Genomic DNA, 22,090 nt, shown 5'->3' on the forward strand with positions numbered 1-22,090 from the left:
ACAAGTCTAAGTCCTGTGCCTCCTGCCGGAAGGATGGTCACAAAATAAGAGATTGTTACGCCTTCCGCAAGATGACACTAGGAGATCGCTGGAAACTCGTTCGAGAGCAGTACCTGTGTCGTCGCTGCCTGGGTTCCCACGGAAAGTTCCCTTGTAAAGCAAGCAGCTGTGGAGAGAACGGTTGTGAGGAGCGCCATCACAAACTTCTTCATCCTGGAAATCCACACACAGCGACCGATCCTCCGAAAACTACAAGCACGGTTACAGTTCATCGCCAATTCAACCAATCCGTTCTATTTAGGATACTTCCAGTTTCTTTACATGGGAACGGCAAAACCATCGAGACGTACGCGTTTCTGGACGACGGTTCCTCCCGGACGCTGGTGGAGACGAAGGTGGCAGAAGAGCTTGGAGTGGTTGGTGACGTCCATCCACTCTGCCTTCAGTGGACGAGTGGTATTGAACGGGTGGAAGACGAATCGCAGCTGATAAAGTTGCAAATTTCAGGTGTCGCAAACGGCACACGACATGACTTGAAGGAAGTTCACACCATCAAGAGCCTGAACCTTCCAGTTCAATCGTTGGATTTCGGCGAGCTCTGCAAACAGTTTCCGCATCTTCAAGGCCTTCCGGTGCAAAGCTACACCAATGCTGTCCCCACGATCCTAATCGGGTTGGACAACTCGTTCGTCATGGCAACCCGGAAAAGCAGAGAAGAACCCAAGGGTAGCCCGATCGCTGCCAAAACTAGAATTGGATGGACGGTCTATGGAAGTTCCGTAGCGGAAACTGGGCAGCCAAGCAGTCATCAGCTATTCCACATCTCGGTTCGTTCTCCTGATCAAGAGCTGCACGACCTCGTGAAGGAATTTTTCGCGCTAGAGAGTGTGGGGCCTGGATCTTCTACGATGGAAAGTGATGAAGACCGCCGTGCGAAGCAGATCCTCGAAACTACCACTGTGCGTACAGAGTCTGGCAGGTTTCAGACAGGCTTGCTGTGGAAATACGACAACGTGGAATTTCCGAACAGCAGACCCATGGCGGAAAAGCGATTCCGCTGCCTGGAACGTCGTCTAGCTTCGAAGCCCGAACTGTACGACAACGTAAAGAACCAGATAAATCAGTACCAGGTCAAAGGATACTCGCATAAAGCGAGTCCTGATGAGCTAGCCAGTTTCAACCCAAAGCGGACTTGGTATCTCCCGTTGAACGTCGTCACGAACCCCAGGAAGCCGAACAAAGTACGACTGGTGTGGGATGCAGCTGCCAAGGTTCAAGGCCAGTCGTTCAATTCTGCCCTTCTTGCTGGGCCAGATCTTCTCGCTCCGCTGCCAGCAGTATTAAGTTCGTTTAGGCAGTTTGAGGTGGCCATCAGTGCAGATATATGCGAGATGTTCCACCAGATTACGATTAGACCAGAGGACCGGTCGGCACAGTTGTTCCTTTGGAGGGATGATCCGTCCAAACCTTTCGATGTCTTCGTGATGGACGTAGCCACGTTCGGATCCACCTGTTCGCCATCTGCGGCCCAATATGTGAAAAATCGGAATGCCGAGGAGTTTGCCGAACAGTTCCCACGAGCAGCAGAAGCGATCACAAAGCATCATTATGTGGACGATTTCCTATGCAGTGTCCACACGGAGCATGAAGCAGTGGAACTGGCCGAGCAAGTGAGGCTCGTGCACTCGAAGGCTGGATTCACCATTCGAAATTGGCTTTCGAATTCATCCAATGTTCTCACACGGGTCGGGGAACAGCAAACAGAATCGCCGAAGAAACTTCTGGTCGATAGGTCGGCCGCATACGAACGTGTCCTGGGCATGATCTGGAAGCCAGAACACGATGTGTTTGTCTTCCAAGGTGTATTCCGGGAAGAACTTCAAGTGTTTCTACAGGATGACTCGATTCCGACGAAGAGGGAAGTTTTGCGTGTCGTAATGAGCATCTTCGACCCCATCGGACTAGTAGCTGTTTTTGTCGTCCACGGAAAGGTGCTCGTTCAGCACATCTGGCGCTCTGGGCTTGGATGGGACGAGCGTATCCCAGCCACACTGCTCGAGCAATGGAAGCGATGGATCAAGTTGTTGCAGCAGCTGGATTATGTCGAAATCCCGCGATGCTACTTTCCTGGCTACTCTCCTGAAGACTACCGTGCCGTAGAGCTGCACATTTTCGTGGACGCATCCGAAGAAGCATTTGCTGCGGTAGCGTACTTCCGCATCGTCGAAGGATCCCGACTACGATGTTCCCTGGTGTCGGCAAAAACAAAGGTGGCGCCTTTAAAGCTGCTGTCTATACCAAGGCTGGAGCTATCGGCAGCTGTTCTCGGCGCAAGATTATCGAAAACCGTTGCCGAGAATCACACGATTCCAATTAGCCGCAAAGTCTTCTGGAGCGATTCGTGCACCTTCCTCTCTTGGTTGCGGTCAGATCCCAGGAAATATCGACAGTTCGTCGCATTCAGGCTAACCGAAATTCACGATCTAACACAGGTCAACGAGTGGCGGTGGGTACCATCCCGCTCGAACGTGGCGGACGAAGCCACAAAGTGGGGAAAAGGTCCCAACATCGCCTCTGACAGCCGCTGGTTCCAAGCACCGACGTTCCTGTACCAACATCCGGACCTTTGGCCTCAGCAAGCAACAAAAGGAGAAGATAATCAGGAGGAACTTCGCCCAATCCACCTACATCGCGACGTAGTCAAGGAGCAGCTACTGCAGTTTGGAAGATTCTCCAAATGGGAACGTCTGGTCCGAGCTGTTGCGTATGTACACAGGTTCATCGACAATCTGCGATGCAAGGTCAAGAAGCAACCATTAGGTAAACGGGAATGGCTAAGTCGGGATGAGCTGGTCAAGGCGGAAGCAACCATCGTCAAGCTGATCCAGCAAGATGCTTTCGGCGATGAACTCGTTATCCTCAAGATTAACCAAGACCTTCCAGTTGGGGAACAAAAGAGGATCGAGAAGACCAGCAAGATAATCAAGCTTTCTCCCTTCCTGGACGAGCAAGGTGTTATCCGGATGGATGGAAGGATTGCAAGCGCGCAGCAGGTCTCATTCGACTTCAAGTTTCCCGTCATTCTTCCCAAAGGACACGAAGGGACGAAACTTCTCGTAGATTGGTACCATCGGCTGTACAAGCATTGCAATGCTGAAACGACAGTCAACGAGATGCGTCAAAGGTTCCACGTTCCGGAGATGAGAGTTGCCTTGAAGCAAGCCGGAAAGCTTTGTCAGTGGTGCAAGGTCTATAAGGCAGTTCCGGCGATCCTGAGAATGGCTCCACTGCCTGAAGCAAGGACTACATCACACGTTCGGCCGTTCACCTACGTTGGCTTGGACTACTTCGGGCCAATGCTGGTTAAGCAGGGGCGCAACGAAGTTAAGCGTTGGGTCGCGCTGTTTACCTGCTTGACCATACGCGCAGTGCATCTCGAGGTGGTGCACAACCTGACCACGGAGTCCTGCAAGATGGCGGTTAGGCGGTTCATTGCACGGAGGGGGGCGCCGAAAGAAATATTCAGCGATCGGGGCACCAACTTTGTGGGGGCTAGCCGGGACTTGAAAGAGGAGATACAGCGGATCACTACCAATCTCGCAAGTACGTTCACCAACACCGATACCCAGTGGCGTTTGAATCCACCCTACACGCCGCATATGGGAGGGTCTTGGGAACGCATGGTCCGGTCAGTGAAAAGCGCGTTGGCCTCGTTATCTACCAGCGGCAAGCCGGACGATGAAACACTTCGTACACTCCTGATCGATGCAGAATCTATCGTGAATTCGAGGCCGCTTACGTACCTGCCGATTGATTCCGAGGAGCAGGAAGCACTCACCCCGAACTGCTTCTTGATGCTGAGCACCAGCGGAGTGAACCAACCGGCTAGAGAACCGATCGACGAGAGAACAGCGGCACGAAGTGGTTCAAGGATCGCAAGCCCATAGAAGTTGGAGATTTGGTGGTTGTGGTTGAGGACCGGATTCGGAACGGATGGCTGAGAGGACGAGTGCTTCGTGTGTTTCCAGGACGTGACGGCCGCGTACGGAATGTGGAAGTCCTGACAGCCAGTGCTGGAATGCTGGTTCGGTCAGTTGCGAAGCTCGCCGTTCTCGAAGTTGGTGGTACAGCTGAAGTAGACTTCAAGCAATACGGGTCGGGGGATGTTCTGAACGACGAGAAATCAGCACCCCGATGCGACAGGGTCACACGATCCACACGCAGGAGAAATCCGTAGTGTATGATATCGACAGCACACATGTATGCGCACCAATCCGTCATGCATAATAAATAGAATTAAATTTGTTCCTACCTAGTACATGCAGACACAAGAAGTAAAATTTGCTTACGGCTAGAACACAAAACATTGAATTGCTTAAATATATCCTTAAATTAGTAAAAGTTGAACTTAAAACTAGTGTAAAATTGTTGGACAGTGGACAAGTTTGCTATTAAGGACTAGAAATGTAAGTAAAACTGATTTTCCATGCAAAATAAGATAATAATTCGTCTCTAATAAATTGCAGCTAAAAAGCTGATTCATGTACACCGTACTTACGAGTCATGCTCTAAGATCTTCCGAAGCATCTTTCCGTAGCTGTCCCAACAGTGTGATTGAGAGCAATTTGCATCCTTGATGAAATAACGCTGTCAAATTTGCCTCGTACAATAATGACTACGTCATCTGCGTATCCAACAACTTCAAAACCCCTTCTTTCTAAACTATCTAGCAGTTCGTCCACTACTAATGACCACAATAAGGAAGAGAGTACTCCCCCTTGAGGGCATCCCCTTGTAGCCATTACAGTAATGCGCGAATCACTCAGCTCAGATGAGATCTGTCGATTTGCTAGCATAGCATGTACCCAGGTTGCAATGCATGAGTCGAAGTTTCTCCTCAACATTGCCGAACCTATAGACGAATAAGAAGCGTTATCGAACGCGCCCTCAATATCAAGAAATGCTATAAGAGCGATTTCTTTTGCATTAAAGGTTTTATCGATCTTGTTCACTAGCGTGTGCAGTGCTGAGACCGTTGATTTTCCGCTTTGATAAGCAAATCGGGATTTAGAAAGAGGCATAGTTTTCATAAATTTAGAATCTATATACTCGCATAATACCTTCTCCATGATTTTAAGCACTACCGAGGATAGGCTTATCGGTCGGAATGCTTTAGGGTTGGTTTTGTCCTTTTTTCCTGATTTTGGAATAAAGACAACTCGAACTTGACGCCAATCGTTTGGAATGTGTCCCAGAACTAAACTTGCCTTAAAAATCTCTACCATGTGTGGAATCAGTGTCTCTTTTTTTTTTGGATAAGCGCTGGGAAGATTCCATCCATGCCAGCAGATTTGAATGGCTCGAAAGATCTCACTGCCCTAACAACCCTATCGCGAGTAAAAGCTTCTTTGGCAACCTTTATTGCGTCCCTTTTTGTTCCTGAGTCCCCTGATAGGAACCCGTGTGGAACTGAGACGTCAAGTCTGGCACCTTCAGCATTTAGACTCGTTTGTGGGATTGAATCAGGAAAGTGAACTCTTAGCATTTCACTCAGTGTTTCACGAGGTTCCACAGTGAGTGAACCGTCAGTCCTTTGAAGACTTCCCAAACCATTGGAGTGATCCTTCGAAAGAGTTTTATGAAGTCGAGCAGCTACGGGAGTTTTCTCAATGCTTTCACACATGAGAACCCATGATTTCCGTTTTGCTCGTCTCATTTCTTTGTTATACTCTGTCAGTGCCTTTCGGTATAGACTCCAATCAGAAGTGCGTTTGGCTCCGTTGAATTCCTTCCGAGCAGTTTTTCTGAGTTTATCAAGGTTGAAGTTCCACCATGGAACATCTCTGTTCGAACTAACTGTTTTGATCGGACAGCTCTCTTGATAAGCATTTAGAATTTTGTTTTTAATAGAATCCGAAGCTGCTTCTAACTGTACAATAGTCTGAATATTCGGCTCTATTATAAAGTCTTCAGAACGGAGAATAGCTGAGTAGGTTTCCCAATCAGTTTTCTTGAAATCTTTGAACGACTTTTGAATCATTAGACCCCCTTTCCACTCAAAGACTATATGTTTATGGTCTGACATAGATATTTCATTAGAAACATGCCAGTTTTTTATTTTATCCGAGATGGATTGACTGCATAAAGTCAGATCAAGGACTTCTTGTCGTAAGATGTTTTCTAATGTAGGCTTATCTCCGACATTGCATATGTCAATATTTTTGGAGGAAAGAAACTGCAAAAGATGCTCACCTCAGATATTTGTGTTTGTACTTCCCCATACAAGGTGATGAGCATTGGCGTCACAACCGATGGCGAAGGGGATGTTGTGTTTTTGACTGTAAGAGACAAGAGCAGCCATCTCTGGAGGAGGAATGTCTTCTGCGTCACCAGGGAAATACGCCGAAACCATAATGACCTCAGTACTGCCCCTAGCAGTAGAAACCTCCATCCTGACGGCCACGATGTCCCTTTTGATGAATTCTGTAATTGGAAAACATTTAGTATCATTGCGTATTAGAATAGCTGCTCTGGGAGAGAGCTGGCTGTCATCATATACCAACCTACACGAGTTTAGTTGAATACCTTGTATTCGAGTTTTGTTGACCCATGGCTCTTGAATCAGTGCCACGGAAAGGTGTTCTTTTGTGAACCTCCTGCAAAGCACATCTGTTGCGCACTGAGCATGATGGAGATTCACTTGGAGGATTTTAATCATTGCTCATTGCTGAGGCTTTCCGCATTTTCCGGACGTTTGCCGTCCTTCCTTGGATGTTGCGGATCATCAACTTTTGATTTTGGGGGATGTCTTAGATTTTGGTTTTTGTCCTTCCCCTTACCTAGGCCTGCTGGTTTATCCCCTGTGGTCAATTTTACACTTTTGACATTTCCACTGCCCTTATTGGGAGCCATTGATGTGACACCGCTTAGGCCAGGAAGTGAGGTCAAACATGCATTTTTTCCATCAGAGGAAGACAAGCTAGCCTGTATGGTGGGAGTTGGTTGTGGGATGCTACTGGAGGCCTCCTCAGATTTCTCTTGGGTCGCTGGGAGGCAGTCGACACCTTTTATTTTGGTTTGATTATTTGCACTCATTTTTTTGTCCCACGAGTCGCTGGGGAAAAACGGTCCGCTGCATCATTGCCCCGCCCTAATGCAGTTAGAGCTACATACTGGAGAGTTCACCCTGGTGCTCTCCAGGCTCCGTTAGCGATTGAGCATATTTTAAACCACCTCAACTATTCATCCATCAGCACGGGTCACATCACACCTTGGGATTGGGGTTACCTGATTAGTAGATTTTTACTACAGGATCAGGCAATTCGTGGTGTTATTCTTAGCCAGTTGAGACAATCACTACCGACACTACACGGCTATCTAGGCTGCTTGGAAAAGAAGATAACATTGAATATTAACTTCTATAGACGACCAAGCAGCCGATAGCCTTGAGCCTTGAGCTTGATAGAGATGTGCAGGAGTAATTAGACTGCACTCGCACTGTGCGATGGACAGCGTGGTAATTGTCTCATTCTCGCTCTTTGCGTTTCGTACACACGTCCAAAATTCTACTTGAATTCATGATACTATTATGTGACTGTCAAAACTCTGAAACACAATAGGCATAATTTATTATGTTTCTGTTTTACTAAACATAATATGATCCGCTGCTTTAAGTTTTGGCAAAGCACTTATTAAGTATGTCCCATTTCAAGGCATATCTAGCTCAAATTTTCTTGGCGTACATTTTTCAGCAGGCTCGAAGAATTGAAAGAATAGTGAATATGCTTTGCTTTGTCTCGCACAAAAATTGATTGTCTCCAGTACCTTGCTCTGAGTTACTAAGAAAAAAATGGGAGACTCATATTACATTTCGGTGAAGCACGCATATTTTTCCACAACATTTAGTTTTCAGACATTCCCCGTACAGCAGGCGAATAGTGTCATGAAACTTTTCGTAAGGAATAAATGGAATCCCTCTGTGCTTCATTCGGTTCCTTGGTACTTCACTCGCTACTTAGGTTTGACAGATTGCACAGAACGAAAAATACATGTAAATTTCAGCGTTGAATGTTGCACATAGAGGGAATGCCAAATTTGTCGTAAATTAACAATACACATCGTGTTAAATCACCTCAACGTCATGTGAATTTATGCTAATTGCCGAGTAATGTTAGATTACGCGATGTGTAGCGAAAGTATACATGGTGTTGATGCAATTTTATACGATGTGTGATGTAAATTTACGACAAATCTGGCACTACTGTTATTTGCATCGTTAACGCTGAAATTTAAATGGATTTTTCTTTCTGTGTGCAGTACATTCTTCCCAGGATACTGGTTCTTGGTCTTTTAACTCACGCACTTTAATATTTTGGGTACTGAAAGGAACATTTCTTCTTCAATTTCTTCTTTGGCCCTACATTTCAGAAATCTGCTTCGAAATGAACTGTTCCCAAGTCTGGTCAACATTTGGTTCCATAAGGATGATGTCACAATATCCCCATATTATTCTTGGAATAAGAAAATGGGTTTCGATTTTGGCACGTTTTGTTGCCAAAAATGGAATCCCACTGTATAAGGCATTCCAATAGATGCTGAAGATTAAGAAGAATGACTGGTGTTTGGAAACGAAGCAGAGGATTTTGGCAGGTGTGAACACGATTTCGGTAAAAAATTAAATAAAATTGTCCAGAAATAAATAGTAAAAAACAAATATGAAAGAAATTTTTGAATTTTAATTACAGCCAACTCTCAATAACTCAATATTGAAGGGATTATCGAGTAAGTAGGGGAGGCATCGAGTTAGAAAACTTTTAAAACCAGTGCAGCTGCGATCCAAAGAACCGACCATAGAATAGTCATTAAAACCAACTTTTACTGTAGTTCTCTCACTCGATATTGAGCTACAGAATAGAGTGAGAGTTTAACCATCTATTTGAGCAATTGAGATATCAATGGAAAAATTCTTAGACTAATCTTACCCATTCACATATACCGTTTTTTCTCAAATTTCAGATTCAACAACTATTTCAAGCACTCGACTTCAAATGGAAATTTGCAATCAAATATACTAAATTTCTTAACAGGGTGGTCAATTTATGAACAATTCAAGTCGATCATATTGAGATGTGTTAAAAGTATTAGTTTTAATTTTTAGTGTTCGGAAAATGAATAATATTGAAGTAATTTGACAAAATGGTTCTCTGAATCTACTGCAAATCATACCTCGGCAATTTATTTGTTGAATCTTAAATGACCCGCTCTTTGAAATTTAACGTTTTTTTCTAGAATTTTTTTTTAAAGATTCACCCACAATTTTTTTTTGAAAACTTTTCATCTTTACCACCCTATTTTTTTTTAGTTTTTTCACATATTCCCCTAGAAACAACCTAGTGGTTTCTTTCATTAGTTTCATCGTGATTTCTTTGAATTTGCAAAAATAACCACGAAGACTTCTCCAAGATATTAATTTCTCTTGTTGATATTGTGTCTCCACTGGGATAGAGCCTTTTAATGAGCTGAGTATTATTTGCCAAAGTAGCTATGTGACAGATAGTATGGTACTCAATGACCAGGAAAATCATTTCCTGAAAATTTTCTTGACTTTCCTGACCAACGAGCCTGCCACACGATATACGAATACAAAAATGGCAACTTGGGCAAAGAAAGGTTTCAGTAAATAACTGTGGTGACATGATGCCAACAAGAAGAAGATGGGTATCTTAAGGAAGTTACACGAATTGCTGACTGGATGACAAAGTGTTGTTTCACGAAGGTCGGCACTAAAATTAACTCACCCAGCTGCATACATGTGTAGCTTGCGCTAATGGTGATCACAATTTCATCTCATCATCATCATCATCGTTTGATCCATCACACATTATGCTTCAATGTTGGAATCGGCATCAAAACAAGCATTTCAATTTTGATACTATCTCATTGCGTCATCCAAAACAACTCAGCATTTTTTCAAACCCAAAATATCCAGTATTTATGCTCCATTATCAGGTTAGCTTCTATTCCCAGTGCAAAAATAATACCCGATGATGATCTAACAATTGATAAGACCCGCCCGTCTCGTGCAGTACCATATCGCACCTGGGTATGCTCGCTTATCAAGCTCACTATCGCTTGATGAAACCTCCGTCTAATGTTTTGCTTATGTGCTGGTTGACCATCCCTACCGTCCAGCTTCGATTCGCGTTGACTCTTCAATTGCTCTCGCCGTCCGTGCGGTCACACGTTACCTAAATCATCGAAAATTTGCTTCGTCATTTGCCCATTTGTAGCCGCAGGAGAGATCTCGAAATGATGAAATGAATCGTAATAAATTTTAATCAACGCTAGAGACAACGCGATAAGTACGGTAGAATTTTCGGAAGCTCAATCAGTCGTTACCGGTTGTTCGGAAGGTTCGCATCGCTTAATTTTTTTGCTATTGTAATGGATCGTTGGGTAGGAAAGGTAGCTGTGGTGACGGGTTCCAGCTCGGGAATCGGTGCCGCCATTGCCAAGGATTTGGCCAAGGCCGGTATGGTCGTCGTTGGATTGGCTCGGCGCGTAGAACGTGTTGAAGCGTTGAAGGACGACTTGCCGGAATCCGCGAAAAACCTTCTTCATGCGGTGAAGTGCGATGTCTCCAAGGAAGAAGACATTCTGAAGACCTTCAAGTGGGTTGAGGAAAAGTTTGGAGGAGTTGACGTGCTGATCAACAATGCCGGGATCCTGCGGCAGACGGATTTGCTGGATGCGAACAACACCCAAATGCTGCGAGAAGTGGTAGATACGAACGTGATGGGACTGGTGTTGTGCAGTCGGGAGGCTTATCAGTCGATGAAGAAGCGTTCGGTCGATGGACATATCGTCCATATCAACAGTATTGCTGGCCACACAGTAATCAACTTCCCGAAATTGAACATCTACTCCGCATCCAAGCACGCAGTTACTGCCATCACGGAGACGATGAGAAACGAATTGAGGACGGCGGGAACGAAGATCAAGGTCACGGTATGTATGGTTGAGATGATTGCACGTGTATTATGACCCATGCTTCGGAATGAAACATTATTTTGTTTACAGAGTATTAGCCCTGGAGGTGTTCGAACGGAAATCTTACCGACAGATATAGTGACGAGTGATATGCCTCTGCTCGAATCGGAAGACATCTCTGAAGCGGTTCTGTATGTGCTTGGAACTCCTCCGCGAGTGCAGGTTCATGAGTTGATGATCAAGCCGGTTGGTGAAATATTCTAGTTTGTAAGATTTTATGATAAACAATTTGTAATGTGGAAAAAATATAGATTATTCCTAAATGGAATGAGTATTTTAACTCTAATGAATCCAATCAATAACTCCACGTTTCCATTAAAACCTTCTCAACTCTGTTTGCTTTTTAGAGCCGCATAATTCTTTTGGAAGTTTCATACACACACATATTTTCTGTTCGTTATTATTGATATGGATCTTTATGCTTTCGAAGCGGATTCCACTCGATTCAATTTGCATGATTCAGCATAGTACACCTAATGGTAAAATCTTTAGACACTCCAAGTTCGTTGTGTTTGCTGAGAAAATTTCTGATGACAGATTTTGTGTGTTTTTTGAAGTTTCTAAATTGTTCAATTAGTAGGAATATTCTTAGAAGTTTCTGGCTTGTTCATAACTAAGTTTTAATGGTCTTTTTTGTAAACTTCTTAACGAACTTATTGTAAGAACATCTGACAAGACTTTTCATGACATAATGGATGACAAAATCTTTGATAGATCACATAATTCAGCGATGATTTTTGCGGATTTCAAGCATGATCTTTGGTAAACCTAGGCAAATTTTAAAGTGATCCTACGCAAAGATCATTGCATCGTCTCAGAGGGTCTCATAGAACTCCGCAGAACCATTGTTCTTGCTATCTGAGCGTTGATGGGATTCAGGATCTGTGGCTTTCATTCAACGTGTGGTAACAAAATAACGAAAAGCCTTAACAGCGATCTTTTGGCGTCAGCAGAAAGATTTCAAACTCTACTATGTGGGAAAAATATTAATAGAGTGATAAAACAAATTTTTAAACATAAAATCGCTTGAGCCACTATTGGTACACGTGTTCTAGTAGTTGCGCTAGTGCTCCAGTAGTAGAAGGTCGGGAATGATACAAAAAAAAAATGTAAACAAAATGGTAATAATAAATCTTTGAGCTGTTTAGTAGAATACCTATAAGTAGATAAAAAAACCGAATTTAGTACTATACCATTTAATTCCACTAGAGTTTGTATCCTTTGACAGATACGCGTATTTGGACCTCAACTGTAAGGCCGTCTTCAATGTCGTGTACTAGACTCGACTTGTCGTACTAAATTCGTTTTTTTTTATCTACTAACAAAATGGTAAATATTTACATAGGTTTAACATGATTCCCTCGGAACAGCAACTAATATCTTTCGAATGATGCATAAAGATCTGGGACTTTTCTTCATGTTTATACATCCATTTTAAAAACTGCTTACATCCGTTGATCCACTACTGGAACACGACGGCAACTATTGGTGCAAGGGAGCATTTTTCTTGCGGTAACCTAATTATTTGTATAATGAAAAAAACTGAAATTTGGCAAATCGACTAAACTAGAGGCGATCTATCCACCAAAAATTGCACCATGTCGTTTTTATCGTAAAATGTACGTTTTATTCCATAGTCCAATCTACTGGTACATTACAACCATTTGTACCGGCACACAGTGCGTTGAATGTATGGAGATGCGGGACAAAAATCAAAACTGGAAGATTAAGCCATTTGAGCACCTTGGTATGGAAGGGAAAGTTGTTTCTGGTCAAAAGAGCTACAATTTTCATAAATGACATATAATATACGCATAATCGCAAAACTGTCCCAAGCGCCAATTCATATTTTTTCAAGAAAAACCATGCTATTTGTGCTTTTATTGCTCACTAGTGGTCCCGGCAAACTTCGTCTTGCCATTAAGTAGGCTGTTGAAAAACGCTATGCAAATCCCGTATATAAAATGTCAGATTAGTTTTCTCCCGTTTTACCCTCTATCCCGTAGACTTTCCTAAACTTTTTCTTCGCACAAACACGTCGGAGCTCTGGACGAATTCAACAGTGAAAGAAACATGTAAGTTCAATCACCCGTTCTCAAGCCATTTCGTGACATACAAACATCATTCCATTTTTATTTATATAGATAATGATGTAAGAAGTTATTTGCAAATATGTCTCTTATCACTCGTAGCTTCAAAAGTGGCTTATACGCCTTTTTGCAAAAAAATCGCATTTTTTAAATTTTTCAGTTTTTTATATAAATTTTGATTAAAATCTTGGAAACTACAATTGAAATATATTATTTTAAGCATAAACTTGCTTTAGTGTAATGTCTGGTTGAGCTGAGACCACATAGTGTTGCAAGATTTCGGGATTTTCCATCACAAACAACTCATTTTCATACTTGTGTTGGTTAAGGAGTACCCCTAAAAATAGTCAAAAATCTCGAAGAGTTGCAGGGAGTTGCAGGGAGTTGCAGCTGTATCTTCCAGACACTTACAGGACACTCTAAGAAACATGTCTGTGAGCGATTTAGAGTGGAACTTGGTGGAACTTTTTTTGAATCGGTAATCAAAATGCATGTTAGTATTTCATGAGTTTGATTTCATAGCCAACTCAACGTGTCCATTTCTCATATTCAAAGTTAAAATTGGTGTTACAGTTAACTCTCCCTTACTCGATATTCCGTATCTCGATATCGAGTTAGAGAACCATAGTAAAAATTGGTTTTCATGGCTAACTCGATGATCCCTTGGAACGCAAATGCACTGCTTTTGTGTTCTGTAACTCGATACCTCCCTAACTCGATGGTCCCTTCAATATCGAGTAAGGGAGAGATGACTGTATTTTCCCATCAAATATACTTGACCAATCTCCAGTCATGTTTTTTTTTAATTTTGATTGAATAAATTGGTTTCAAAACTCTCCGTACTAGTTGAAAGGAATGCTGAAAACATGCGACAAAATTTAGTTTTTCTGCTACTCCGACAATGGTTGCTTTCGAAGCTTGTTGTAGTAGTTTTAATGCTTTGTATATCTTATCAATACTTGTTCCAATAGCGGATGCTATCTATAACCCTAACATGAATGCGTCGAAACCGATTGTAGAAAAGCGAGAATCGGAAGGAACACGAAGAGAAGTGAATACTAATGCACTTGTATCTGCCAGGCACGAGTGAACGCATTTATCTACCATTTGCCGAATGCATTGAACTGACTGAGCGGATTCCCACTCACTGAATCATTCACTAAATGGCAATCCACACCATTCAGTGAACGCTCATCAACACTCACACCCGAATGCCACTCGAACGAAATCAGAATGTAAACAATCATTCGGTAGGGGGACTGGGGGTAGTTTGCCCACGTTAAGGAAAACAGCGATTTTATATATAAAAACATTATATTATGATCTTTTTTCAATGATGGTCGGATAAACTAACATTTTTTCTATCAAATAGTAGAAACAGCTATCCATTCTAGCTTTTCTGTGTTTTAAAAATCAATTTAAAAAAAATGCTTTCTTAACTGCATATGTATTGTTTTGCGGGGTAAAACGCCCCGCTTCAGTTCGGCGTTAGCCATGCTGTAAACTTACGCACACTATCATGCTTGTTTATAGGTTGCATACTTCCGGGCGTTTGTTCAGATGTTATTGCTCAATAATAGTATACATGCTGATGCAAAAAATGTACATTTGTAAGGATCTAAATTGCCCGTAACTTCAATATGGCATTACGCTTGGTAGAATTTGAATTCAAACGGCTGTTTTGGTGTTATGAAATAGGGGTGGGCGTTTTGCCCCCAGAGTTGATTAAAGTTTAGGTCCTTCAATAAGCTTTTTAAGGACAAATTCAACATATATTTTGCCTGTTATACAAACTATGACAGTGCACAAGTTGGCTCTCGGCGATAGTTTCAGAAATTTGGTTATTTATCGACCTAAAATTTGACCTTGAAGATCGCACAAAATTGCAACGAAAATAGCGAAAAACGTTTTTACACGTTTTTTACGATTTTCTTGAGAAAAACACATAAAAATATATTAAGAGAAGCATTTTTATCCATTTTCTATAACCTAGGATGAAAAAAAGTTGTCTAAACCACACCGTTCGTCCAAATCGAGGGTGGCGCGTTTTGCCCCCTATGGGCATATTACCCCCAGTTCCCCTATTGCATTCGGCTACTTTCGGCATTCAGAATCGGTAGTGACCAGGGTGGGTGTACGGCTGTCAACTACAAACAAAGCTCGCCTAACAATCATCTCTCGGGCGGGCCGGCCCAAACAGCATCATCTCTCACGCGGGCCGACCCAAACAGCACAGGTCGAAAGGCGGGCCATGCCAGGCAGCAAATGCTGATGCATTTTAACACTCAAGCAGCGGGATGCCTAGCAGCGTTGTGAGCCAAACGAATACACCCACAAAACATGAACAGTAGGCGCACCCAAGGGTGGAGGGCGGCTGTCAACTGGGAGTAAAATTGAAAAGCCGCCAACCTAAGTCCAGAACCAGTTTTAAGGCTTAACGCGGAAAAGTAAAAATCATTATTCGCAAAATTACAGGTAATCAATGCGCTTGAAAGAAATTGTTTGCAAGCAGTTATTTGCTACGTGCTACTGCAGTGCGCTGTTGGCAATTTAATCAGAAAATTCTGTTAAATTCCCAAAAAAGATGTTTGCGAGAAAATTGATTACGCCGTCATCATTGTTTGGTCGTTATTTTGTATGGTTGTTTACATTTTAGAACCAGCGACATGTCTGGGTAGCAATAAAGAGCCGCCAGTTCCACCCTTGGGCGCACCTCGTTGCGTATACCCCCCTGGTAGCGACTCAATCAGTTGCCGTTTTTTGTTTCGCTTAGTGCTCGCACAATGCATAATGGGCACTGGAAAGTGAAATGTTCGGCTTAGTTAAAGAAACGGCAGTCTCGCTCCCGACTGTGCGTGGGAGCGAGAGAGGGAAACCCAATGATTGAGTAAGTGTTTCCTATGCTTGTTGGTAAATAGAGTTATTGTGTACGTGCTGTAGCCTTATGTGCAGCATCCACATTGCTTGCAGGCGCACGGGCTCACTATACATTGCAAAACCTGATGCGCCTCATCCTTCTTGAGGTCTAGCACAAAGCGTCACTCCTTCACATGTGCTGTTTAAAACTCAGCACAATAATTGAAGTGATGCAAAACTTTTCAACGAGGATCTGAATTGTAACTTCCGAATTGCAAGTCTTCGTCCGAATAATGAGGTGAAAATAGTAATAGAAGCTCTTCGTTACTAAGCAATTGTTTTACAACTTTGATACCGATGGCGAGCGTAGCGCCGAGCAGTGCATAAGACGAATCTCCCCGGGAGCACATCAACAATAGGGTCTCCAAGTCCTATCCCAATTTCAGTACCAAATACTTCAGTTTATGCTAAAAATACACGTTCACTCAATTTTTAAATTTTTTCCATTGGTTTGAGTCAAAAACATGTTAACTCTGGTTTTGAGATATAGTCACATTAGTTTTAACTAAAATTTTGGGTGAATTTTGTTTTTCGTGTCCCTTTTGAAATGTTGGATAGGAACAACCCGTGGCGTTTTTGTAGGCGTAGTGAGCTCAATTATGATCAAAAGTGTCAAGGTTCAAATTTGGACTCATATTTAAAATTTAAGTTTAAATATGATGTAGCTGTTATTTGAGCGGAAAAAATGCCATAATTCTCACATAACATATGATCTAGCCCTAAAAGCCATTGGTAACCCAGTGTGTAGCTCGTTGTAACTGAACAAACGAATTGATTTCCACGTTATATAACAATGTTACGACTAAGAGAAGATCCTCCTCTATATCTCAGAAGTGATAGTTTTTATCCGGTCCCATTCAATTGCTTCAATTCAATCAGCTACATACTCGAAATTACTTTTAAGGCAAGATCATAAGTTATGCAAGAATTGTACCAAGAACACACTCTATCGGTGTTATATAGTAAAATCTATATTTTATCAAAAAATTTAGGACCCTATTCTGATTAGCTGAGAGACCTGAGAAATATGCAACTCTGCTTGTAAGTGCTTCCGAAACCTCCACAAAAGTCTCTACATAAAAGTTTATAGAAGAAAACTTAAAATAGCTCTCAACAGAATGCAATGAAAAACGGATCGTTAAAATAGGAACAAGCTAAGCATTGGGAAAATAATTTTATGTAGGGGAATTAGGGCATAATGAACACACGGAGCGAAATGGACACCTCCTTAATATCTGAGAATTTACATACTTCATCAAAAGTTCATACACTGCACGGAATCTGTAATGCATTGGAAATGTTTGACGATTTGAAAGTTTATTTTTTGCTTCAATTGTCCTTTGAAATTTGATTTTAAGTTTTTTTCAGTTTCAAATTGGCAGTCAAGCAAGGCCGTGGAAGAATCTAATTTTTGATCAAAGTAACGTTCTACACCCTTTTCATGGCTTAAATATCTTCAATAATTTTCATAACCTTCATGATAGTGTGCCATTAAAAATCAATAATCGCATATAAAGGTCGCTTATGCGATTATTGATTGGTCATTTCCTCAAAGAATGTGACAAATACGCAGTTATGGGCAGTAAGAGCCTCGAGTAAAATTGATAAAAAACGGTAAGTTAGAATGACTAATTTAATTTATGTTTTTGACAATGTAACGAATGATTGATTGCAGTCAATAAACAACAACATCTCATGATCAACAAATGCGGCCCGTAATTTCGTAGAATGCACAAATATGCTTCTTATATTTTTTTTTTTAAACAACTTTTATTTGTGTTTTTTTAGAAGTTGAGCTTGATATATGCTATAAACCTACCTAATGAAATCAATGGAAATTTACAGGATCATGCTCTGAAACCCCAAGAGCCCAAAAGTGCTCGTAAAGAAACTACAAAAACACGCTGGGCTCTTAATCACCTTGCTAGTAATCCACATGCTCTTGTCTAGAATTATTCCTTCGGAAGTGAAGCCGTTGTTACATAGCAGGCTTGATAGAAACTTCTCTGCGATGCAAAGATGAGGCGATTTTACCGTTTTTTTCTGAGGAGTAAAAACTGAACTCAAAATTTTCAACACAGATCCTCAAGCGATTCAAGTGAGAGTGCAAAAAACTGCGAGAATATTTTCTGGTACTCTCTCTCTCTCTTGTTGCGATGCTCATCTATGCTAACGCTTCAAAAGAACTCTTGAGTATACCGCCCGAACAAAACAGTCCTCGGGGAGTTGTGAGCGCACTCTGTTTTTGGATGGAATTTTACTCTGTTGTGTTTTGTGCTGCATCTTCTTCGCTCATTTTTCGTTGCCTCTCTGCTTTGCATTTTTCGCTCCCTCGCAAAGAAGCGAAGGCAGCATGATGCTCTAGATTATGTCACCGAACTCTGATTATTTTGAGGAGTAGGCTTGGTTCCGTGATGAACTAGTCCAGAGAAAAAAATCTCGTTAATACATATAAAAAATAAAATCGAAGCATGGCTTTGCTTTGTAGCCTCGGACTCTAACCACTCGGCTAAAGAAGGCCCCTAGAGGTTCGCAGGATGTCGTCCTCTTTGGACACATCGCACCTGATCGCATAAAGGTGATCTCTCATCGATTCTGGCAAGTCCTCCTTTGGAGCTTCAACACGTTCCACACGTCGTGCCAAGCCAACGACCACCATTCCAGCTTTAACCAAATCCTTGGCTATAGCGGCACCGATTCCCGAGCTAAATTCGGTCACAACGGCTACCTTTCCCATCCAGCGATCCATATCTTTCGGGTCGACAGGTAAGCTCAATGTTTGTTAATTTGATACTGGCTTCCAACTGAGCATGACAATGAAAAACTTATTTGACTCCCTATCTTATCAGTTGTGCATCCAAAAAGGATTGTTTTGCTGAAACTTGCAATTGACAGTAATATTACACAACACAGGTGGTATAGTACTTAAATCTAATCATGGATCATTTCGAAAAATCTTACAGTTTCTTATGAGTGGTCTATTTTTAGCAGATTGTAACCCATATGATTTGGTTGATTTTTGTTTTAACTGCTTGTTCCCCCGAATATTAACAGGGTGTAACCTCAGCATCAAACTTTGCGTTTGTTGCATGCGCAGAGCGAATATTAGTTACATTGTTTCACCAATTGGTTTAATCGTCAATTCATGAACTTGCACCCGAGGTGGTGTTCCAAGCACATACAGAACAGCTTCCGAAATATCCTCAGACTTCAATATAGGCATTGTGGAACGAATTGAATCCGGTAAGATTTCTGTTTCGACCATTCCAGGACTTATACTCTGTAATTAAACGTTAAAATGAAAGAACATTCCTAAACTCCGGAACCCGAAACATACCGTAACCTTAATCCCAGTGCCTTCCTTCCGCAGTTCGTTCCTCATCGTTTCCGTGATGGCCGTAACTGCGTGCTTGGAGGCTACGTAAATGTTCAACTTCGGGAAGTTCGGCACCCTATGGCCAGCAATGCTGTTGATATGCACAACATGGCCATCTACCGAACGCTTCTTCATGGAAAGACAAGCCTCACGACTGCACAGTACCAGTCCCATCACATTTGTATCCATAACATCGCGCAGAGCTTGACTATTACCGGCTTCCAATAGATCCGCTTCCGGCAGAATTCCGGCATTGTTGATCAGCACGTCAACTCCTCCAAACTTCTCCTCGATCCATCCAAAAGCTTTCAAAATGTCTTCCTCCCGGGACACATCACACTTGAATGCATGGAGACGGTCTCGAGCCGACTCCGTCAAATGCTGCTTCAGTGCTTCAACGCGTTCTACGCGTCGAGCTAGGCCAACGACTACCATTCCCGCTTCCGCCAAATCCTTGGCTATAGCGGCGCCGATTCCCGAGCTGGAACCGGTCACCACGGCCACCTTTCCTATCCATCGGTCCATTGCTGCCGGTGCGATTTGAAACTGTAGGGCGATCGATTTGAACTGAGTTGGTTAGCCGAACTGTTTATCGCTCTGTCCTATCTAAATATGGACACTGATTTGCTCAGATAATGCGTGAAAAAAGAATTCTTTCACCCACAAAGAAGTCTAATCAAAAATTTGATTTGAGTTTTGTTATCTGAAGCTCAACGCGTACTGTTTTGAAATTTCTATCGTTTCAACAATGTAGGAGACAGATCCTATTCATCGCACTTTCGATTTCGAAAAAGATAATTTTGAAAATGTTGTGTATTGTTGTGGAGCGTTAAAATACGACGAAACCTATCAAACAGATAAGTAATTTCAATAGAGCAGACCTGCCCAACATTTTTGAATCGCGATCCAAATCTCTGAATAATATTTTGTTACGGGTCAACATTTTGAAGTGCACAGTAAATCCCAATTTTGTCAAAAAAAAATCGATTGATTCAAGCAGAATTCATTAATGATTCTAAGCAGGATTAGCAGGATATGAACGTTTTGAAAACTCTGCCTAGGATTCTATGATTCCCATGATCAGGCATGGGAAACGCTCACACGTTTGTTGTGTTCCCCTCGCTCACTTCCACACTCAGTTAAGAGCGTGGTTGCCGTTTCTCCTACCCATCCGAGTGCTTCAATTTCCAATGTGATTTCTACTTCTTCGCCGAGCGACAGGTTAGACAAACGGCAACAGAATGATTCACAACCGACTCTGTGTGTCGAGGGCATCCGATTGCAGTAGCGAATAATAGTTTATATTCCGATTCCGCAGCAGTGGCATTCTAGGATGGATTTGTTGGTCTAATGGGTACTGCTCCTGCTTTATAAGCAAAAGGTCATGTGTTCAATCCCAGGCCCGCCCCTTTCTGGTTCTATCTTCCACTCCTAATCTATCACAGTTGATCCATCACAGTTCATAGCATTTGCTAGAGCCAAAGCAGCTTATCTGACGATACTGGAGTGGAATTCGTAGGGTAAGACGGGATAAGAGCACCCGCCGGGGTAAGACGGGACCAACTTCAGCATGAAAATGGCGGTTTCCTTAAAAGTTCATCATGGACTATCCATAATCACAAGATTTTTGACATTCCGAACCATTAAGAGTGATATTTACATTAAATTATTCATAACAATTGTCAAATATTTGATCTAAATTTAACATATGCTCACTTAAGGATTTCGCAAGGGATATTTTGTAAAAAAATAACAAATTACTCGTCCATGCTTTAAGGTGATTATAGAACGAAGCCACACCTCAATTTTTCAAGAGCACAAGACTTGAGAGCCAAACAGCGCTCCGCGTTGAAAATTTATCCCATTGGTCACCACCAGCAAGCAAGTAATTTGATTGATTTTCAACGCGAACTGTTGTCAGATTTTCCAGTTTTGTGCACTTGAAAATTCGAAGTTTGGCTTCGTTTTATAATCACCTTTGCCAATTTACTTCCTTTTACATTGAAAACATGCGTGTATCGCATACCCTGAACAAATATTAATGAATAGTGTACTATGTTGGACACAGACGTTCCGGTCCAGAAAGAAAAAGGGGAAACGTTTCAATAGTGGAGGTACTAAGACCGTTTCAACTTAATTCAATCAGAACTCAAGAAGCACAATGAATGTACATATTATACATATACATGTTGTAACGGGGAATAACGACCAATAGAAGCAATAGGAGCACTGCCGTTATACGCATAATTGTCCCATGTTCCAAAATATGCAACCGAGAAAAACGCGTTTAAAGATTTTAACACATTTAAGCCTCGTATTGACCAGGCGTGTGGTAAATTAAATTAAAATCTTCAGAGTAGTATAAAGAATAGCGTGTTCATTAGAGTCAAGAGTTTGTGTTATGGGAAAAATGTAAATTTCGCTACTAAATTCATAGTGGGACTGTTATGCCTAGAAATACGGGGTTTTTGGTGAATTTCTACACATAACAGTCCCACAGATAGTAGTGATCAATTATGTGCTAAGCATACTGCTGTAAATGACCGTTCCTATGAATATATTGTACCGAATGTAAAGGACGTATATCCTCAAGACTGTGTTAAGGCACCTAATGAAGGCTCAAGTGACATGTGCCAAACGGAGCCACGTGTAGGGAAGT

The 22,090-nt window shown here is 42.1% G+C and overlaps 3 protein-coding genes across 14 annotated transcripts in view; 1 reads left to right on the forward strand and 2 right to left on the reverse strand.

Annotated features, from left to right (window-relative positions):
• Positions 1–22,090, reverse strand: part of LOC5566052 (CD151 antigen) — a 280,588-nt gene that overhangs the window by 181,329 nt on the left and 77,169 nt on the right. The gene's annotated exons all lie outside the window — the stretch shown is intronic.
• On the forward strand, positions 10,370–11,335 carry LOC23687740 (farnesol dehydrogenase-like). Its single transcript, XM_011494651.2, has 2 exons — positions 10,370–11,007; positions 11,080–11,335. Exons 1-2 carry the CDS (start codon positions 10,444–10,446, stop codon positions 11,251–11,253), a joined length of 738 nt encoding a protein of 245 aa, XP_011492953.2. The 5' UTR covers positions 10,370–10,443; the 3' UTR covers positions 11,254–11,335.
• On the reverse strand, positions 19,013–20,117 carry LOC23687872 (farnesol dehydrogenase-like). The gene is made up of 2 exons (XM_011494650.2): positions 19,393–20,117; positions 19,013–19,335 (listed from the first exon to the last, which is right to left on the reverse strand). The coding sequence occupies exons 1-2, from the start codon at positions 19,954–19,956 to the stop codon at positions 19,165–19,167; spliced, it is 735 nt and encodes a 244-aa protein (XP_011492952.2). The 5' UTR covers positions 19,957–20,117; the 3' UTR covers positions 19,013–19,164.

The sequence above is a fragment of the Aedes aegypti genome, chromosome 3 (genome assembly GCF_002204515.2).
Source record: "Aedes aegypti strain LVP_AGWG chromosome 3, AaegL5.0 Primary Assembly, whole genome shotgun sequence".
Lineage (NCBI taxonomy): Eukaryota > Metazoa > Arthropoda > Insecta > Diptera > Culicidae > Aedes > Aedes aegypti.